At 43.0% G+C, this 22485-nt stretch overlaps 1 protein-coding gene across 2 annotated transcripts in view; it reads left to right on the forward strand.

Moving 5' to 3' along the window:
- The first annotated feature begins 7036 nt into the window (after positions 1 to 7036).
- Positions 7037 to 22485, forward strand: part of LOC125447776 (estrogen-related receptor gamma-like) — a 37906-nt gene continuing 22457 nt past the window's right edge. For both annotated transcript variants that reach the window (XM_048522477.1, XM_048522478.1), the window contains exons 1-3: positions 7037 to 7156; positions 8718 to 9091; positions 17699 to 17815. In XM_048522477.1, the coding sequence (XP_048378434.1) occupies positions 7155 to 7156; positions 8718 to 9091; positions 17699 to 17815 (493 nt within the window). In that variant the 5' untranslated portion in view covers positions 7037 to 7154. The remainder of the gene's footprint in view (positions 7157 to 8717; positions 9092 to 17698; positions 17816 to 22485) is intronic.

Genomic DNA, 22485 nt, shown 5'->3' on the forward strand with positions numbered 1-22485 from the left:
GTTTAGAAGGGGTGGACGTTAGGAGGTTGTTTACATTAGGTGGGGAGACTAGGACCCATGGGCACAGCCTTAAAATTAGAGGGGGTAAATTTAAACCGGGAATGAAACGACATTTCTTCAGCCAGAGAGTGGTGGGCTTGTGGAATTCATTGCCACGGAGTGCAGTGGAGGCCGGGACGTTGGATGCCTTCAAGGCAGAGATCAACAAATTCTTGATCTCAGAAGGAATCAAGGGCTACAGGGAGAGTGCAGGGAGATGGAGTTGAAATGCCCATCAGCCATGATTTAAATGGCGGAGTGGACTTGATGGGCCGAATGGCCTTACTTCCATTCCTATGTCTTATGGTCTTATGGTACTTCTTCACTCAGAGTGATGAATCTTTGGAATCTTTCTCTATTCCAGAGGCTTTGAGCAATCAGTCATTCAGCAGGTTCAGGGCAGAAATCAATAGATTTCTGGAGAATAACGACAACAAGGGACATGCGGAGATTGTGGGAAAGTGACACTGAGATAATCATCCATGATCACATTGAATGATGGAGCAGGCTCGAGGGGCTGAATGGCCTATGTCTGCTGTTCTGTGATAATGTTCCTGACCCTGATTCAGGCGTGAAGCTAAATGATGAGACTGTACACTCTAAATCCCAGCCAGACACTTCGAGGGGCTCTCTACTTTCACTTTGGCACTGGTCGTGTTATAACACAAGACCGTATGATACAGGAGCAGATTAGGCGAATGAGTCTGCTCCACCATTCAATTTTGGCCTATATATTTCTCAGCCCCACCTCCTACCTTCTGCCCATAACCCATTATCTCCTGACTAATCAAGGACATATGTATCTCTGTTTTAAAGAACTCAATGATTTGGCCTCTGGAGCCCTCTGCAGCAATGAGTTCCATGGATTCACCACCTCTGGCTGAAGAAATTCCTCCTCATCTCAGTTCTAAAGGATCATCCCTTCATTCTGAGGCTGCGTCCTCAGGTGCTAGTCTCTTTTATTAGTGGAAACAACTTCTCCACATCCACACTATCCAGGCCCATTAATATTCTGTAAGTTTCAATCAGATTTCCCTTTCAACCATCTAACCTCCATTGAGCTCAGGCCCAGAGTTCTCACCCATTCCAGGCCTATGGAATCTGACAGGAGTGAGGAGATGAATCCAACATCTCCGCTGCAAGAGGAATGCCAAGCTATATTAGAAAAAAGGGAATGGTGGTTGGATGTTGCCTAACTGAGGGCAGTGATTGTTCTACAGAGCAGATTAGTTTAGGATTTGATTAAAGTGATTGAGTGGGAGCTCTTCTGCTTTGTAATGAAGGGCTATTTACTGCAGCATGTGGTGAGTGTGGGGCAGTCCAAGTAAATGCCAGGATTAAGGTTGGCATTGAAACAATGCCCAATCTGACACACCATTCCCAGTGCCATTGAACACTGCCCTCACTTCAACAAATCCATCATCACCACTCCCAGGTAAGCGTTTCTGGGGACTGTGTGTGACAATATTCGGAGGGTGGGGGATGTCTAATGGGGATGTTTTGGTTTGAGTGAAAGTGCAAGGAAAGGTACCATTGGGAAAAATTGAAACAATCAGTGGAGCAGAGTTTAGAAGATATGGTGAGAATATGAAATTTCACCTTTGGTTGGGAGATTCAAACAAACCCACTGATTCTGACCTTCCCTCTGATACTGGCCACTCCCTCCAACACTGACTGCTCACACTGATACCACTTCTGCTGATGACCCCTCCCACTACTGCTGACCACACTCACCAATATTGACCACACACAGCGAAACTGATCACAAACAGTGATACTGTTGACACCCACAATTGCTGACCAAATACAATGAAACTGACCATGTTCAGTGATACGGACCACACCCTCCAATACTGACAACATACATCGGTACTGATTACATACACTGGAAGTGACCACACATTGAAATATTGACCACATAGAGTGATGTTGACTACACACGGTAACGCTGACCACTGATTGACTGCTGTCACCTATACTGAGTACCAGAGCAATACTGATGACGCACCCCAATACTGACATCACGTGCCAATATTGACCATACAGAGTAACACAAATCAGAGTTTATGGCAGTTTGTTTTAGAGTCAGGATAACGCCCAGGACAGGGCTAACTTAGGTGCTGTTAACAGTGGGTTCAGTCTAGTATCAGGGGTAAAGAATCCTTCCTGTATGCCCAGAGAAAGAGTCACCCTCTGCACTTCTCTTAAGCTGCTTATCCAATGAAAGATATGTTGCCTCGTGAGATGTGCTTTTGCAACACGGCTCTGGGAAGAGATGCAGTGATTTTTTGAGGTTTATCCTGAGCAGCTCAGTTATATGGGGCTGTATGTTCTATAGACTTTTCCCTGGGGCATACAGATAAACAGAGGAGCATCAACTGGGTCGAAGACTGTCTTGAACTATTTAAATATGTTGATCTTCCAATGCAAAAAGTTGTCCGCGATGGACATATTGCAATATTGCAAACTGGCACTTTCCAATATTATGGGCAATGTACTGAAAAACACTAAAACTGTGGATATTGTCTATTTGCACAGGAGACAATGCAGAAAAGCCACAGTCCAAGGCTCTGAACCACAGTACACCAAGGAGCTGGAAATTGTGTAGAACTCCTCAGGCGGTGTGCACCTGAGAATATTTAACTCAAAATGTAAATAATCCTTGTAAATATCAATTAGCAAGTGCATTGAGGAACCTCAGATATTGTATTGAAAGAATCTGATCTGTGTTTTTTTTGTGAATAGTCGACTTCGTAAAGTTATATGATGCATCTTTTTAAAATTTCTGAGTAAAGTATATTTTTGGAAAAATGAGTTAAGATCATTGGTTGGGGTAAGGATGAGTTTTACACTTAGGGTTTTAGCTTCTGATCAGGGTTAGGTTTAGAATCACGGTTGAGAATTAATGTGAATGTAAATCAGGGTTAGAGTTTAGGGTTAGAGTTTACATGGCACTTAGAGATAATAAATACTTTGGAGAGTCTCACCAGGTGAACGACATCAGTGAAACACAGTTATACAGACCAGTTGGGGTTAGGGTTATGCAGGTAGACAGACGGATAGATAGACAGAGAGGCAGATATAGCAGACAAATAGACAGACAGACAGGCAGGGAGACAGACATAAGTAGGCAAACAGACAGATGGAAAACAGACAGATTAGGAAAGTCCTGCAGATATTTTTACTTTAGATTAAGATCAAGTTAAACTGGACCATACAGTAATGGGTAAGGATGCAACTTTACAGCAGGTTTTACTTAATAAACATGTCAATTTGCAGAATGACTAGAATGTGAGAAATGAGAGAGCAATATGAAAGCTGAAATATACACAAAAGAGAGGAGCAGGGTTATAATCAGACAGCAGAAAAGCATAGAAGCAGGGATGGAAAACAAGAGGGAAAGTGAAAATGAGAGCGAGGAAAAAGAAAGACAAGTAAAACAAAGTAAAACAGAGAGGAGGGTTTGTTAGTGAAAGCTGGTTCAGCTGACAGTTAGAACATGTCAGAATATATATATGTACCCGAATTAATCTAAGGGATTATCTGAAGGTTATTTATGAACATGGAACATGCTGGCTTGCAACACAGACCCATCAAATCCACTCAAGCAAAATGAGATTGGCGCAGTATGAACTAAAACTCTGCTGCCTGCAGCAGATCTCACACCTAGTCACATATACTATACATGCAGTGTCCTCATGGACCTAACTTTTCCATTTTACACATACCCAAAAGTTAAATTTCTCTCCTAATGAGGCTTCTGTGAATTGATGGGCAGGTGCAGTCTGCAAGGAGCTTTAGTCTGTGTCTTTTAAGGAACAGCTAAATTGGATAAATAATTGAAACAGATAAATGTACAAGACTTTGGGGAAGGGTGGGACATCAGGATTAGTCTGGTATTGATATATAACAATTAGGGAAAAGCAGGTTACTAGAATTGGATCGGAATTATATTAGGATTGGCTCCACGTTATGGAAAAGGTGTGGTGCAGTGAGATTATTTTGGAGATTGATATAGATGGAATCTGGCATGAGCTCTTACATACTCTGAAGTCATTATTTGACAAATTCTTGATGGCGGATATCTGCATACCTCCTTGCTGCCCCAGCCTGAGACATTGCTAGCGAGAGTCTGTCCAGAACCACCACACAGTGCTGGCCCTTAGGTAACCAATCTTGTCATCCCATTTTTCAAGCTTCCCCTCACATCTTTTATGGTTGGCATCATTTTACAAATGACTTTATGATCAATGGGCTTCTGAAAGTTTCACTCACAATCTTCTTAAATTGTAGGTATACTATCCTACAGTTATTCTACAAAGAATGTGGAATTATGGCCTAATAATGATCATGAACCATTGTTGATTGTCAGAAAAACCTATCTGGATCACTAATGTCCTTTAGGGAAGGAAATCAGTTGCTCTTATCTGGTCTGGCCTACATGTGACTCCAGGCCCACAGTGACGTGGTTGACTGTTAACTGCACTCTGGGCCAATTAGGGATAGGCAATAATTGCTGACCCAGCCAGTGACACCCTCGTTTCAGGCATAAAACCCAGCAGTGAATAAAAAAATGTTGTTGTCAATCCAGGTTTCCATTTGGGGCCGGATTGTCCCCTATTTCTATTAGCTGTGATCATAAAAATTAACCAAACAATTGACATAATTCTACAAGCAGGATAACAAGGTGTGGAGCTGGATGAACACAGCAGGCCAAGCAGCATCTTAGGAGCACAAAAGCTGACGTTTTGGGCCGAGACCCTTCATCAGGAAAGGGGGAGGGGAGAGGGTTCTGAAATAAATAGGGAGAGAGGGGGAGGTAGATCGAAGGTGGATTGAGGAGAAGATAGATGGAGAGGAGACAGACAAGTTAAAAGAGCGGGGATGAAGCCAGTAAAGGTGAGTGCAGGTGGGATGGTAGGGAGGAGATAGGTCAATCCAGGGAGAACGGACAGGTCAAGGGGGCTGGATGAGTTAGTAGATAGGAAATGGGGGTGGGCGTGAGGTGGGAGGAGGCGACAGGTGAGAGGAAGAACAGGTTAGGGTGGCGGGGATGGGCTGGGCTGGATTTGGGACGCGGCAGGGAGATTTTGAAGCTTGTGAAATCCACATTAATACCATTGGGCTGCAGAGTTCCCAAGTGGAATATGAGTTGCTGTTCCAGCAACCTTCGGGTCGCATCGTTGTGGCACTGGAGGAGGCCCAGGATGGACATATCATCTTAGGAATGGGAGGGGGAGTTTAAATGGTTCATGACTGTCTATGAGCAAGATGCCCATCCATGACTAACTCAATGCATTAAAGATGGTACCAACTTGAACCAATAAATGTACAACTTCAAAGATTCGTAGTGGGCCCAAAACATTTTAAAGATGAGCAAAATATGGCTAAAAATAAGGAGAAATGGGAGAGCAGAAAAAAAAGGAAGAAATATAAAAATGTGACGCAAAAGCTTCTACAAAGATATAAGAAAGGAAAGAGTTGACCAATTATGTTTAGTTCCATTAGAGGGTCAGACTGGGAAGGTAATGCTGGGAAACAAAGAAATATCAAACACTTCGAACATGCAACTTTTATCCACCTTCCCAATAGAAGACATAGAAAATATCCCCAAATAGTCAAAAATAGGCGGGCAAAAGGCAGGGAAGAAATTCATGAAGCTAATCAGATTAAAGGCTGACAAACCTCTTGGACTTGATGATGTGCATCCTCACACCTTAAAGCACATGGCTGTAGTGATAATGGTGCATTGGTTGTAATCTTTCAAAATTTCTTAAGTTCTGGAAATGGCCTCGCAGATCAAAAAGCTACAAATGTAACACCATTATTTAAGAAAGGCCGGAAATTGTCTATATCTGTCATTGGTGGCATGGAGAATTCTGTTATAAAGAGGTAGTAGCAAGAGATTTTAACAATCATAGAATTCGCAAGGAGGAGATGAAAGGGGAACTGGTCAACATAGTGTATTTGGATTTCCAAAAGAGATTCAGTAATGTATCACATAACATGTAACTACACAGAATAAGAGCAGATGGGATTTGGGGTGATTTATTAGCAACTATAGAAGATCGGTTAACCAACATGAAGCAAAGAGCTTTGATACATGGGTCATGTTCAGTATGGTAAACAGAACTAGCCATAGAGATCAGTTCTCCGGTCTCAACTATTTCTACATTAATGACTTAAATGCAGGGGCTGAGTGTATTTTCTGATGACACAAACATAGAAGGTAATTTATGAGGAAGATATGAAAAATCTGCAAAGAGATATGGACAGATTGAGTGAATGGGCACAAACTTGGCAGATGAAGAATGTGAGATTGTCCACTTTGTTGTGAAAATACAAAAGCAGAATGTTAATAAACTGGAGAGCGAACGAGAGACTGCAACACAGAGGGTTGTCAGTGTCCTTGTATGTGAAGCATAAAAAGATAGCATTCAGGTACAGCAAGTAAATAGGGAGGCAAATGAAAAGTTGCTATTGACAGGGCAATTTCTTCTCCATCAGAGAGTGAAGAGTTATTAAGGCAGCCAGGAATTTCAAGTTAGAGGCACAATCAGTTCAGCCATGACCTCATTGAGCAGATTGACCAAACATCTTACACCTTGAATCTTCTGTGATCATACAGTCTTCTGTGGCTCTGTGTTATGGGGTTATTGTGCCTGGTGTAATTGTATTTTCAATGTTTCAGTGTTTATTCTTAGTCTTTCTAAGTTTGATAATATGTTGTAAAAGGATCTGCCTTCATCTGATCCTGTGTGATAAAATAGTATACTTCTGATTAAATTATATAATTTTTGTCCATTATTCTTCACGCGAGTAAGCTGTTTGATATGAGAGAAAGCTATTCCGGCTTAATTTAGTGATGCATGGACAGCATCTCACTCAGACCACAGCAGTGAATGGGTTAACTCTCTAGGCCAAGTCCCTCCTTCTCTGCTTTGATCTTCCTAAAGAGGGTGTGTGTACGTGAGAGTGTGCTGGAGTTTAATCTCACTTGGCCGCAGCTCACAGCTCTGGTCGCTGTGCTGAAGTGAGTGAACAGAAACTGGAGGAACTGGGCAGATATATAGGGCCATCACTCATCATAAATTAAAAGAAAGAAGAAATTCAACATGTGAGTGATTTTTAAATTCAGCCATTAGTGTTTGCATATTCAACTGGAACTTTGTGCTTCCATTTCCCTTTTATTTTATTGCCAAGAATATTTAAACAATTCTTTTGAACGATTGGCAATATCTAACCAAATATAAAGAATGCTGCTTTCTAGTGAATAGTATGGCTGATAAGTGTGAGGTTTCTCAGTGAATGAGTGAAGGGGTTTAGTGCCTGCTATCTGGGACCCTGAATATGTTTGATCCTGTGACTAGCTCCGCAGTGCCTGAGACAATACTAACTGTATTGACTCCTGAGTCTACTAACGAGAGCTGAAGGTACAAAATTCCACAGCTCACCCAACCAAGATTTATCTTCAAATGAACTTGTCTCAGATCCTGATCATTTCATATTCAGAAATGAAGCTGTGGAATTAATATTGGTAATTCTAAGGTAATAACTTGGGTGATTTTTCTTGGTGAGTATTTAAATGATCAGATTGTTAATTGCAACTGTTATAACAAGGTTGGATTGAATGTGAATAAAACTCAGTGCTCTTTTCTAAGGTCATTATGGAAAATTAGTTTCTGCTAAAATAATTGTTCCTGATTTATGTAAGTTTAGATTTTATGGCAAACTGATTGTTGTAAGTTCTAACTGGTATACGATCTGAATAATTCCTCAAAAGCTCAGAGACCCTTGCAAATATCTCTGAGCGAGATTGGTTTCTCCTAATGAGCCTTGGTGCTGTTATCTGTTCACATTTTGTCCAATGTTGACTGGTCAATTTTGGTTTTTTGGGGTGGACAAAGCATTTGTGTTTGCACAGGTTCGTTTAGTTCCATGTCTGAGCTGAGCAAAGCCTCAAACATATATAAACATAAGAAACCACACTCAGAAACTCTGACTATAACTCCAGACTGTCCAGTTCCCCACCACTGGGATTAAAAACTGCAACAGCTTGAGGAAAAAGATACAAGATGAAGTGAGATCTGAAAATGTTTACGTTCTCTGACAACTAGAATTAAACAAGTGCCTAAAAGAGGAATGTGAGCAGACAGTACATCATCCCTGGTAGGTTTCCCTCCACTTGATCATGTGAAAACGGCTGCTGCCCCAAAGGGGGAGCAGCGTTCTGATTATCCCCAAACTCCTCATTATGAACCTCAGAAAAATTTACTAATATTAACTTAAGTTCAGGGCACTTATGGAAATAGTGCCTCTCACAATATTTCATTACAGCATTCATTGTCTCTCCCTATCTCTTTCTCTTATTCTTGTGTTCATTCTATTTGCATATTTTCTCACTTGAGCATTCTCCTTCTCTCCAGTTTCTGTCTCCGTGTACCATGTGTTAGATACAGGGTAAAGCTTCCTCTACACTGTCTCCATCGAACACGGCCAGGACAGGGACAGCATAGGGTTAGATACAGAGTGAAGCTTCTTCTACATTGTGTCATTAAATATTCCTAGTTTAAAAACAACATGAATTAGATACAGAAAAGAAAGAGTCATTACACATGCCCAATTGCTGTTGCTCTGCCTCTTTAAGTTGCTTAAAATATGTGTTTTATTGTTTTCAGGTTCCTCTGCAGAAAATCATTTGAGGATCAACACACAGAGTCCTGTGTTAAAATGGAACCATGGAGCCCGGTGCCAGCAGCAGTTAGTCCAAGTGTGTCATCGCAGGGAAGCACTGTGTACAGTGTCACACTGAGTGGAATGTCACAGGGACTGGCCTTCCCAGGTGCTGTCACAAATAATTTCAATTGTTGCCACAAGAGATACGAGGACTGCCCAAGTGGGCTGATTGGAGATGTGTCCCTGAAGGGTGATTACAGTCTGAGCTCCGTTCCGAAACGTCTGTGCCTCGTATGTGGGGACACTGCCTCTGGGTACCATTATGGAGTGGCCTCCTGTGAAGCATGTAAAGCCTTCTTCAAACGCACTATCCAAGGTCCAGCATTCATTTCCTCATTTCATTTCCGCACTGGCTTTGTTTGAATGAACATTATTGGTGATGGTGATTGGAGCACATCTGATTTTGGGCAAACAAAGTCAACACCAAACATTCCCAGTAAGAAATGGTCAGCTGCAAAATCCCACTCCAAGCATTTCAGGGCAGAGCCAACACCCCCTCAGATACAAACAATGTACGCTGTATCTAACCCTGCGCTGTACCTGTCCTGTGACTGTTTGATGGGGACAGTGTAGAGGGAAACTCTATACTGTATCTAACCCTGTCCTGGGAGTGTTTGATGGAAACAGTTTAGAGACAGCATTTCTCTGCCTCTTATTCCATGCTATCCCTGTCCTGGGAGTGTTTGATGGGTACAGTGTCGACAGAGCTTAGTGCTGCACCTAACCCCATGCTGTCCCCGTCCTATGAGTATTTGATGGAGATAGTTTAGGGGAGATTTACTCTGTATCTAACTGTGTGATGTGCCTGTCATAGCAGTGGTTTGGACAGACTGTCCAGGCAATATAATAAAACCTTCAACAATGGTATTCACTGGTATATTTCCCTCCCCAGTATCCAAGGGCCCAAACATACCTTCCAGGTGAAGCAACACTTCACCTGAACTTCCCACAATCTAGTCTACTGCATTCGCTGCTCACAATGTGGTCTCCTCTACAGTGGGGAAACAAAGCGTAGACTTGGTGACCGCTTTGCAGAACATCTATGTTCTGCTTGCAAAAAAGACCCTGAACTACCTGTTGCCTGCCACTTCAACGTGCCACCCTGTTCCCTGACCATCATCTCTGTTTCTGACTTGCTACAGTGTTCCAGTGAAGCCCAATGCATGTTGGAGGAACAGCACCTCACTTTCCACTTGTGGACCCTACAGCCCTCTGGGCTCAATATTGAGTTCAATAATTTTCGGGCCTAAACTCTCCCATGTCCCAGCCCCCTACCCCTCACACCAGGCCACGTTACCACATAGCCTGCCATTACACACCCCCTGTTGTTAGTCACTAACAGTCCCCATTAACAACGATTCACCCTCCCAAACTGATCGTCAACAACTCCTTTGTCTGACCAACTTCTTTCTCTCTCTTTGGGCTCTATCCCATCGTTTACTCCCTGCCCCGCCCACCTCCCTATTTTCTGCATGTAAACTGACATTTTCCCAGCCACCATAAGTTCTGAGGAAGGGTCACCGGACCCAAAATGTTAACTCTGTTTTCTCCCTCACAGATGCTGCCAGACCTGCTGAGCTTTTCCAGCAACTTTGTTTTTGTTATAAATGGCATTCAGGGTGCTGATGTCACACTTTGGTGAGTGGAGGCTTTGGGACAATTCTGGTCAATTAATCAGCTACCTCAGTGTTGGGTATCCATTGAAGAATGGTGATTTGAACAGGGAATGGGCAGAGTCAATGGGAATGTCTGTTGAACCCCAGGAAGGGAGTATTTCTGGAGCAATTCAACATTGGGGTCTGTTAACTTTGAACTGCCAACAAACGTCTCCAAGTGCAGCCTAGAAAAACAAGCAGCCTAAGAGCGGAGGGGAAGAATCTCCATGAGAATACCAATTGCAACAACTGGACACTGACATCAGCATCGCAAGCAGCCCCTAATGGCTGTCTGAGCTACCCCCAAAGGTGCAACCTGTGAAGCTAATGTCCCACAAATCAGGAAGCTTCCATTGACAAAGAAAGGCTGTTCCTGAAGCTTGAATGATGTTTTGTCCACATCTGTTGGCAACCCACTCTATATAGACTCACCCCAGGGCCTGAAGCACCTTAAGTAGTCAATCAGATATGGCTTTCTACAATATTTCTGGCTCCTCTTCTACCTCCAAATCCATTATCTTAGTTCCAGGGAGATTTAATTCTTGGTTTCCAGAATGGAACAGGCACTTCACTCCTTTTATATTGGTGAGAATAATTTCACTTGAAATGACAATTTTCCAAGGTCATGTCTAAATAACTTACAAATCTCTTAACTTAAGAACATCTCAAATAAGAACAGGAGTAAACCAGTCAACTCCTCGAGCCTCCTTTGCCATTCAATGAGACAATGACTGAACTCCAACAGCTCCCATTTCCAATGCTTACCTTAGTGTCCAATATCCATCTATTTCATTCTTGAATATATTCAACATGTGAATGTGTGGAACTATTTGGGTGAGAAGGTTCAAAATCTCTTGCTCTCAGTCATAATTGCCAATTCCTGATACTGGGATGTTGACCCTCAGTCTTCAGCCGAGGGGGAGCAGTCTCCCACCATTGACCCTATTGATCTGTTGAAGAATTTTGACACATTTCAATGAATTCACCTCTCTGAACTCCAGAGACCCTAGGCCCATTCAATCAACCTCCCCTCATAACACAACTCTCTCACGCAAGGCGTTGATCTTGTGAACCTTCAGTGCAACCAGTCCAGACTAATGTCCCGTTCTTTGACCAAGGAGACCACAACCAGACCTGAACTCCAGCTGTGCTTTCATCAAATCCCTATATAGTTGCAACAAGATTCATTTGTCTTATACATCAATTCTCTTTGTAATAAAAGGCTAACGGACTAGTTTCCAACCTTCCTGTTTTTGAACATTCTGAAATTTGTGTTAAAGATCTCCGAATTCTTCTGTACAACATAATGTATGAAGTTTTTAACTTTTAAAAGATGTTTCTCCTTGTAGATTAATTTATCAAAGTGAATAATTTTAGTTTTCCCTTCATTAGACTCCACCTGACATTTTCTTGTCCAATTATTGAGCTGCCTCTCTGACCGCCTGCAGATTGGATAAAGTGGGACCCTACCTGCATACTCAGGGGAGTGTAAATTATTGCATGGTACTATTTAACCAAAGAGCAGGGTGTTCTCCTGGGTGTCCTAACCAGTAGTCGCTCCTCACACACTGTACAAATGGATGATCTAGACATTATCACATGGCTATTTGTGGGACCTGGCTGTGCACCTGTCCTACATTATAACTATGACTTCATAGGGTGTAAAGCACTTTGAGATGGCCATTCATTGAAAAAGACACTACGAAAATTCTTTTCTATATGTTCTTCTTGCAAACTACTTTCTCACATAACATTGTATGATCAGTAAACTTGGATCAGTCACACTCTGACACTTTCCTGTGGATGGATGAGGCCTCAGTATCAATTGATCATTGTGCTGCCCCATTCACTGCCATCGAAAAAATTCTCTGCTTTCTGTTTGTGAGCCAATCTACAAGCCTTTAACCTTTTGATACTTCACAACACGATCCTCTTTTGTCAAATCAGGGGCCTCTAACAAACAATTGACAGACTGAACGGCCTCACCACACCATAACATTAACTTCCTCAACATATAGTTAGAAAATCACACCCTTTCTTTCTCCCTCGCCATTTTCACCCTTCCCTTTCCCTCACTGTCTTCAGCGTAACTGTGCTGCACACACCAGTCACTGTGTTCAATTCTACCCCTTTCAACATTTCCCTTTATCCCTGCCCCTCTTTCCTCTCTCACAGTCCATCTCCCCTCTCCTCTCCAGCCCTTTCTCACTGCCCCTCTACTAGCTCCTCTCACCCTGCTCCTCTCCTGCTGCCCTTCTCCAGCTGCTCTTCTCCCATTGCACCTCAACCCCTGGCCCTCTCTCACTGCCCGTCTCCCGCTGCCCTGTATGGAAGAGGTTGTTCATCCAACTCAGCATGGCACAATGTGTGAGATTTCAACCTGTTATTGATCAATACATCACTGTTTGAAAGGGATAAAAGTGAGCTGATAGCATCTGTCCAAAAAGCTGTTGAAATAATCAATAATCTATTCAGAAGCATTGTATAAATGTCCTGCTTCATATTGATTGAGATAGGAAGGGCAAGCCTGTTGAGGACAGCTTCAAATCTCTTGTTCTTGACTTTCCATTGATTGTTAGTCTAAGTCTCCATTAAAGATTCTGTGTCATCAGACAGTGAGTGACAGTGCAGGCCCTCCCAGCAAATGTAAATTGCAGATGCCAAAGGCACATGAATATTCAATATGAATAGGCCAAGACTTGATTTTATTCACATATAGGATGTGGGTTTCCCTGGCTGGAATAACAATTATTATCCATCCCTAATTGCCTAGAGAAGGTGGTAGTGAGCTGCCTTCTTGAACCACAACTGTCCACATGTTAAAGGTAGGCCCATAATACTGTTTAGAAGGGGTTTTCCAGGGTTTTAATTCAGTGACCCTGAACAACGGTCATATACTTCCAAGTGAGGACGGTGAGTGGCTTGGAGGAGAACTTGCAGGAGATGGTGTTCCCAAAGCCCATGTTTGGAAGCTGTTGTCTAAGGAGCCTCAGATAGCTAGGACTGCAACAGTGAGACTTTATAATGATTCTGTGGGCATTGCTGATGACAGCTGGAGATTGAATGAGTGAAACATACAGAACGGGAGAATGGAATGTGTGACTTTTCCACCAGGGCCAGGCACAATTCCTCTTAGTGGCTGAGTGTGGAGTCTCCGAGCTCAGATAGATCTTATAGCAGGATCATGGAGAATATAAACTCAAATTAAACAACTTCATCAGAAACAGATAGCAAACAATGTTGAGAGTAACAAAACAGTTTAACACCTCTTCAAATTCACTGGGTGTGTTTGATGAGCGACAGTGTAGAGAGAGCTTTACTCTGTATTTAACCTTTGCTGTTCCTGTCCTGGGAGTGTTTGATGGGGGCAGTGGAAGGGTGCTTTAGTCTACAATCTAACCCTGTGAAGTCCCTATCTTAGGTAACAAAGTGTGGAGCTGGATGAACACACCAGGCCAAGCAGCATCTCAGGAGCACAAAAGCTGACGTTTCGGGCCTAGACCCTTCATCACTGATACAAGTCCCTATCTTAGGTGTGTTTGATGAGGACAGTGTAAAGGAGGCTTTAACCTGTAACTGACCCTGTGCTGCCCCCATCCTGGGAGAGTTTGATGCTGACTCCAGTTGAATGAAATGACTTTGGATTTAATTGTCTGCACTAGCACCTCTCACCTTGAAGAGCGCAGAACAATCCTTTTCTTATTTTGGGCCATCCTTTGGCCTGTTTCTTGGTGTGGAGTGAAGGACAGACTCTTTATATCACATTAATGTGACAATAAGGATTTAATTAATAACTCAACACTGCAATTTTTCTTCAGAAATATTTAAATCATGAAATTTATATGCTCTGTGTTACTCAGTTTGTTCATGATGAAATTTGCAAATTTGACAAGAAGATGCATATAAAAAGGATAGCAATGATTTTAATTAATTACTTTTCATTTAATGACTTTGCTAATCTCTGTGCTTGACTCTGTAAAAAAGAGATATCAGGCGGAAGATACAGTCAATATTCATTAGTGTTTACAGACTTTGAATGCCGAGACATTTCATTAACGGCACAGTCCCTGGGGAGCGAGGGGGCTCTAATTGCTAAATGCAAGCGCATATCTTAGAGAGCTGCTTTAATGCAAGCACTGCAGCTTTAATTAGGGTCACTGTCTCTTTCCCCATGGTCTGGCAGAGAATCATTTAATGTCCATCGCAGGTTCCTGAGCCATACTGAACACCAATGAAACCAGGATTAACAGTTAACTAACCAACAACAGGAACTGGCACTACTATTTTATTTGCTATTCCAGTGCCATATTTTAATTTCCTGATGTTTCCCAGATCCTTTAATACTCTTCTCCCTTTTTGAAGTTCTCAATTAATCAGGATATTAAAATCCACCTTTTTCTAGTGGTTTCCAAGGTTCAAAGAGCAAAGAACAAAGAAAATTACAGTACAGGAGCAGGCCTTTGGCCCTCCAAGCCAGCGCTGACCCAGGTCCTCTCTCTAACCTGTTGCCTATTTTCCAAGGATCTGTGTCCCTCTGCTTCCTGCCCATTCATGTATCTGTCTAAACACATCTTAAATGATGCTCTTGTGCCCACCTCTACACCTCCGCTGGCAACACATTCCAGACACCCACCACCCTCTGCATAAAGAACTTTCCACGCATATCTCCCTTAAACTTTTCCCCCCCTCACCTTGAAATTGTGACCCCTAGTAATTGAGTCCCCCACTCTGGGAAAAAGCTTCTTGCTATCCACCCTGTCTATACCCCTCATGATTTTGTAGACCTCAATCAGGTCCCCCCTCAACCTCCATCTTTCTAGTGAAAATAATTCTAATCTCTTCAACCTCTCTTCATAGCCAGCACCCATTAGCTCTGTAACCAGCAGGCATGAATCTCAGGTATGACTGGGTCGGAACTTCAAAGTGAGGTTCCTTATGGCTGCTTTCCATCCAGTGGTCCACAGTTTTGTGTGTCAGTGTGGGGTGGGCCCAGTTTGCCTTTGGTTAAGACATCTCATGGCACTTGGTTCACACACACTTATAAAGAACAGTGTCCCAGTGCCAGCATTGTACAGGGCTGGCAGGCAACCATGCTGGACAAATATGGGGTGGGGGTGGGAAGGCAGCTATACTGATCAGAAAGGTACTTTTTAAAAGTTTCCCCAAGCGGACAGCCTAGTGCTTGGAGCTGGACATGGGTCTGGGTTTTTGGGCATTAGGTCCTGGAGATTGGGTTTGGAGCTGGGTTGCTGGAGCTTATCCTGAGTCTCAGCACTGGGGCCTATGGCTGTGGTGGGCCCGGCCCTGGGTCTGGAGCTAGAGAAGGATTTGGAGTCTGTGATGTGCCAGCTGGGATGGGGGATAGTGATAACATAGGCTTTCTGCACGTTGTGAGGGTCTCAGAAAGCTGTAGATATTAGATACCAGATTCTAACAGGCGATGAAGCTGAATTCCAGCAGTGAGATGGGAGTGACTGTCTTTGACACCAAGGGTGCTTTTGATTGGGTGTGGTTTCAGGGAGTCCCATCAAAACTGGAATCAATGAGTGTCAAGGGGCAGACCCTCCAATGGTTAGAGTCATACCTGGCACATGGGGAGATGGTTGCAATGGTTGGAGGTCCAACATCAGAGCTCTTGGACTTCTCTGCAAGAGTTCCTCAGGGAAGTGTCCTTGGCCTAACCACCATCATCTGCTTTATCAATGACTTTCCCTCCATCCTAATGTCAGAAGTAGTGATGTTCAGCACCATTCACAACTCCTCAGATACCAAAGCAGTCCATGTTCAAATGCACCAAGTTCTGGACTCACTCAGGGTTTAACTGATGAGTGTAATTCACTCACTAATAATTCACAATGACCATAAACAATATTTAATGGTGTCACCAGCACGGAATTCCCCACAATCAACATCCTGGGTGTACCATTGACCAGAAACTCAACAGGACTCGCATTAATACATTCATTACAAGAGCAGGTTAGAGACTGGAAATTGTGCAGCAAGCAGCTCACCTCCTGACTCTCCAAAGCCTGTCTACTGGCTTCAAAGCACAAGTCTGGAATCTGTTAGAATACTCCCCACTTGCTGAACAAGTTCATGTGCAGGAACTCTCAAGAAATCTGACATCATCAGAATATAGCTGTTTGCTTGATTGACAGTGCATCCACCACCTTCACCTTTCACCCTTCCACAACTAGAGCACAGGAGCAGCAGAGTGTACCGTCTACAAGGTACACTATAGTACTTCACCAAGAATCTTCCAAACTTACACCACTTCTGTGTAGAAGGACAAGGATAACAGACACATAGGAAGACCAGACCCTGCAAGATCCCCCCTAAGTCAATCAACATCTTGGCTTGCAAATATATTGTCATTCCTTCACTGTCACTGGGTCAAACTCCTGGTATTTCCTCCCTAAGGGCATTGTAGGTATTGCTACAGTACACAGACTACAAGAAGGTTCAAGAAGGCAGCTCAGTGCCACCTTCTCCAGCGATGTTAGAGATGGGCAGTAAATGCTTGCCCTGCCAGTAATGACCATAAAAATAAAAGTACTGCTACTGCTGGAGCCCCAATTCTATAATATTATCACCATTCACTGAGGGTGCTTGATGAGGGGTGGGAATCCTCATTGGCTCAGGCAGTATTGTATGAACCTTTGCAACCTGATTGAGTCAAACAGTTACTTTCATCCTTTGTGCGTGTGTACTGGAGGCACACAGGCCAACAGTTCCAGATAAAAGTGAAATATTTTCTTTTGCCCAGGTTATAAATTACGATGAGAGAGGTATAGTTGGAATGAAACAGCATGTGTGAGATGGACAGAAAGACATTTACATAACCTTGTGAAGATCATAAAATGCTGCACAACTTTGCGTAGAGAGAATCGGGAAAATTGACACAGCCACAAGAAAATCAGTTTAGCTGAAAACTAGGCTACGTAAAATAGATTTTAAGGAATTTCTTATAGGAGAAGAGAGTAGTGAAGGAATTTGGTGATAAAATTGAAGACCAAATATATTGAAAACATAATGTTAGGACAGTTGGAATGAGATGTTTGCAGAGGCTTGACAGACACAAGTAGCAGTGGAAGAAAAAAAGAGAATGAGTTAGCTAGAAAGTAAGTCAGAAAAAGACATGGACAAAGTACGTGAGGGCAAGTGTGAGGATCTGTATTAGGGACTGTGTCAGTGACTGTGTGTGAGAGTCTGAGTGTCAGAGTCTACGTGTGAGGGACTGTACATCCTCACTGTCTCTTTTCCTACAGGTAACATTGACTACAGCTGCCCTGCCAGAAATGACTGTGAAATAACCAAACGCAGGCGGAAATCCTGTCAATCGTGTCGATTTATGAAGTGTCTGAAAGTGGGAATGATGAAGGAAGGTAAATAGACCATTTTTATTGAATTGATTCATTGCACACTGTCCCTGTAGAGAGACACAGGGAGCTGTAACTCGGCATAAATTAAGGGTTTGGGACAAATTGCTGAGGCACACGAGTGAGCTTTGCCGAATGAACAAATGGAATGCGGTTGGACATGTGTTCCCCTGGAAGCTGGCTGCTGGTGGGTGAAGCCTGTGAGATAAGCTGCTAATTAAATTAGCATCTGTGCAGAAAGAGGTGGTCACCTCTCTTCCTGAAGGCACTGATCTCATTTGGGAAGAAGCACATGATTGAATTTGCATTTTCTCAACGTAGCTACCCAGCTCAGACCTCTCTCTCTCTCTCTCTCTCTCTCTTGCACGCATACATTTGGTCTAACTCAATACAGCCAGGTAACTAAACCTTGACCTCAGGGAGGTGCAGGCTAACTGTTAACTATCTTAGTGAAGACCTTGTACAGAAAAACTCATCAGTCTCACTAGCCAGCTTTACGCATGAACAAAGTCTCTACGGATACAAACCAGGGCTTTTACCAACAGCAGATTGCACCATCACAACATGTGTTTCGTGATGAGCATGTTCCTTGGAAGTATTGCTTCTATCCTGTCAACCCAATCCACAACCTTCTCCATCCAGGAGGCCCAAAAAGGCCCTAGTCTCGAAGCTGCCTTTCTCTCTCTCTCTCTCCATCTCAGGAACAGCAACAAAGATAATTTTACATTCCAATAGTCAGCAACAGCAATAGTCCCAGAGATATCAGAGTGTATTATTGTTATTACCCCTTTATGTACGTCTCCATAAAACACTTCCAGGACAGGGACAGCACGGGGTTAGATACAGAGCAAATCTCCCTTGGCGCTGCTCCCACCAAACACTGGGAACACACAGGGAGGGGAGTAAGATGGTGGAGAAAGGTGGGGGAGAAGTAATTGCAACCAAAATGGAGGACAGTGTTCATTGACTGAATTTTTTGACAGCAATGTTGAGTCCTGAGCACTGATAGAAAATTGTGGTGAGCTAAGCTGGAGCATTGCTGGATGCTTTGGACAGAAATGTCAGTGTGGGATCAAGGTGGTTTATTAAAATGAAAAGTAACTGGAGGGTTGAGGTCATTCCGACATATAGAGCAGAGGTATTCTGCAAAGCAGTCATGCAGTCTACATTTGGTGCCACCAATGTAAAGGAGAAACATTGTGACCAGTATAGATTGAAAGATATACAAGGGAAACATTGTTTAATTTGAAAAGAAAGTTTAAAACCTTGGATAGTGAAGAAGGTGGAGGTAAAGAAGCAAGTGTTACTTCTCCTGTGATTGCATGGGGCGATTTACTTCACTTGGCTGGAAGTGTAGTTTACATTGCAGCAGGGGTCACTTCCCAGACCAGCTGAGGTTGCAACAGAGATCCCATCACCTTAACCCTGCCCTTAATCTGAGGTGTTAAGACAAGTAAGTGGACAAAATGTTGGTAAATGGAGAATAATTTGGATAAATGTGGAATTGCTCACCTTGGAAAGTAGATCCAAAGTACAGAGTATTACTTAATAAGAGACAAACTTCAGAAAGCTGCAACATAAAGGGGCTTGGGGTGTTTGTGCACAAAACACAGAAAGCCAGCACACAGGTGTAACAGGTAATCAGGAAGCCTAAGGGAATGTTGGCCCTTATTTCAAGGGGGTTGGGGTATAAAAGTAAGGAAATCTTGCTGCAACTGTTCAAGGTGCTGGTGAGACCACATGTGAGCATTGTGAGCAGTTTTTGTCCCCTTATTCAGGGAAAGATGTAATTTCATTGGAGGCAGCTCAGAGAAGATTCATGAGAATGATCCCTGGTATATAAGGATTGTCTTATGAGTAAAAACTAAACAGATTGAGAGTCTACTCACTGTGTTTAGAAGAATGAGAGGTGAATTTAGTAAAACTGAGGAAGCTTGTTCTTGCTGCAGAGGGAGTGCTCCGAAAGTTTACCAAATTGATTCCTGGGATGGCAGGACTGACGTATGAAGGAGAGATTGAGTTGGTCAGGACACTTTGAATCTGTCTTCACTAAAGAAGACACAAATAACATTGGTGAGGACAAAAGATCCAGCATGAAGAAGGAACTGAAGGAAATCCTTATTAGTTAGGAAGTGGAATTGGAGAAATTGATGGGATTAATGATCTGCATTCCAGAGTAATTAAGGAAGCAAGCACAGAAATAGCAAATGCATTAGTGATCATTTTCCAGCATTCTATAGACTCTGGAAGAATTCCAATAGATTAGAGGGTAGCTAATGTAACCCCACCTTTTTAATAAAGGAGGGAGAGAAAAAATGGGGAATTATAAGCCCGTTTGCCTGACATCAATAGTGGGGAAAATGTTGGAGTCTATTATTAAGGATGTAATAAGTGAAAGTAGTGACTGAATTGGTCCCAGTCATCATGGATTAATTAAAGGGAAATCATGTTTGACAAATATTCTGGAAATTTTTGAGGATGTGACTAGTAGATTGGACTAAGGTGAATCAGTAGATGTTGTGTGTTTGGTCATTCAAAAGGCTTTTGACAAGGTTCCACATGAGAGATTAGTATGGAAAATTAAAGCTTATGGTATTGGGGGTGATGTATTGACATAGATAGAGAATTGGTTGGCAGGCAGGAAGCAGAGAGTTAGAATGAATGGGTCCTTCTCAGAGTGGCAGGCAGTGACAAGTGGGTTTGGTGCTGGGACCCCAACTGTTCACAATATACATTAATGATTTGGATGAAGGAATTGAATTTGAAGATGACCGTATGCTGGGTGGCAGTGTGAGTTGGGAGGATGCTTAGAGGCTGTGGGGTAACTTGGACAGGCTGGCTGAGTGGGTAAATTCTTGACAAATGTAATATAACATGGATAAATAAGAGGTTATCCACTTTGGTCACAAAAACAGGAAGGCAGGTTATTTTCTGGTTGTTGGCTGTTTTGGGGAAGGTGAGATGCAATGACACCTGGGCGTCATGGTGGAACAGTCACTGAAGGTTAACATGTAGATGCAGCAGGCGATGAGGAAAGCTAATGGCATGTTGGCCTTCATAGCAAGTGCAATTTGAGTATTGGAGTAAGGACATCTTGCTGCAGTTACACAGGGCTGTGGTGAGACCACACCTTGAGTATTGTGTGCAGCTCTGATCTTCTAGTCTGAGGAAAGACAATCTTGCTACTGGGGGAGTCCAGCAAAGGTTCACCAGGTGGCCACACATAACCTAGGCAGGATCGATGGGGTTTGTACTCACTGGAATTTAGAAGAATGAGAAGCGGGGATATCGTATAATCATTTAAATCCCGCTGGGACTGGACAGGCTAGATGTAGGAAAAATGTTCCCAATGTTGGAGAAGTCCAGAACTAGGGGTCACAGTCAAAGAGTAAGGAGTAAGCCATTCAGGACTGAGATGAGGAAGAATTTCTTCACTCAGAGAGTTGTGAACCTGAGGAATTCTCTCCCACAGGAAGCTGTTGGGTCCAGTTCATTAGACATTTTCAAAAGGGAGCTGGCCATTGCCCTTGCTGCTAAAGGGATCAAGGAGTATAGAGAGAAAGTGGGAATGGGAAACTGAGATTGCATGACCAGCCATGATCATATTGAATGGTGGTGCAGGCTCAAAAGGCTGAATGACCTACTCCTGCATCTATTTTCTACGTTTCTATGTTATTCATGAGAGCTTAGAAGAATTCAGTGTGAGTGTGGTTGGGTGGGGTAGGGGGGAGGTTGTGAGTTGGTGTTCTCAGAGAAGCCTATAACGCTCTAACAGGGTTAGACAGGTTAGATACAGAAAGGATGCTGCCAATGGTGAAAGAATCCAGAACCATGGGGTCATGGTTTGGGGATAAGGAGTAAATCTTTCAGGACTGAGATGAGGAAAAATTTCTACCCTAGAGAATGGTGACCCTATGCAATTTACTGCCTCAGAAAGTGGATGACCCCAAAACATTATGAGTTTTTAAGAAGGCATTTGGGATACCTCTGATGGCTGAAGAGCTCAAGGATGAGGATAGGGCACGGTTATGGTATTGTGCTCAATCATCAGCCAAGATTCTATTGAAAGGGGGAACAGATTCAAGAGGCCAAATAGTTGATTCCTACTCCCATCTTCCATCTATGAAACATCCAGGATTTTTAAAGCACATGGCAGAATAAATGCTGAGAGGATGTTTCCCCTCATTGGAGAGTCTAGGACTGGAGGGCACGGCCTTAGAATTAAGGGGTGCCAATATGCTGTAGTGTACTTTGTTCATTGACTGAGATGAAGAAGAATTTCTTGTCTAAGAGGGCTGTGAGTCTTTGCAACCCCTGTCTACTGACAGCTATGAGAACAGAGTCCTTGTGCGTGTTTAAGGCTGAAATAAATTCTTGATCAGAAGGGAAATAAATGGTAATGGGGATGATCATATTGAATAACCAACTAAGCTCGAGGAGTGAATAGCCCACTCTCTGTTCCTTTTCCTTACCATTGTGGGTGTGGTGTATATCAGAGTGTTACATCAAGAGGCTTGGAATATATCAGCCTGTTACAGGGAGGAGTGTGGGTTATACCAAAGTGTTACAGTGAAGGATGTGGAGTATATCAGAGCGTCACAGTGAGAGGGGTGGAGTATATCACAGTGTTGCAGTGAGTGGTGCGGGTTGCACCAGAGTGTTACAGTGAGAAGTGT

The sequence above is a fragment of the Stegostoma tigrinum genome, chromosome 39 (assembly GCF_030684315.1).
Source record: "Stegostoma tigrinum isolate sSteTig4 chromosome 39, sSteTig4.hap1, whole genome shotgun sequence".
Classification (NCBI taxonomy): Eukaryota; Metazoa; Chordata; class Chondrichthyes; order Orectolobiformes; family Stegostomatidae; genus Stegostoma; species Stegostoma tigrinum.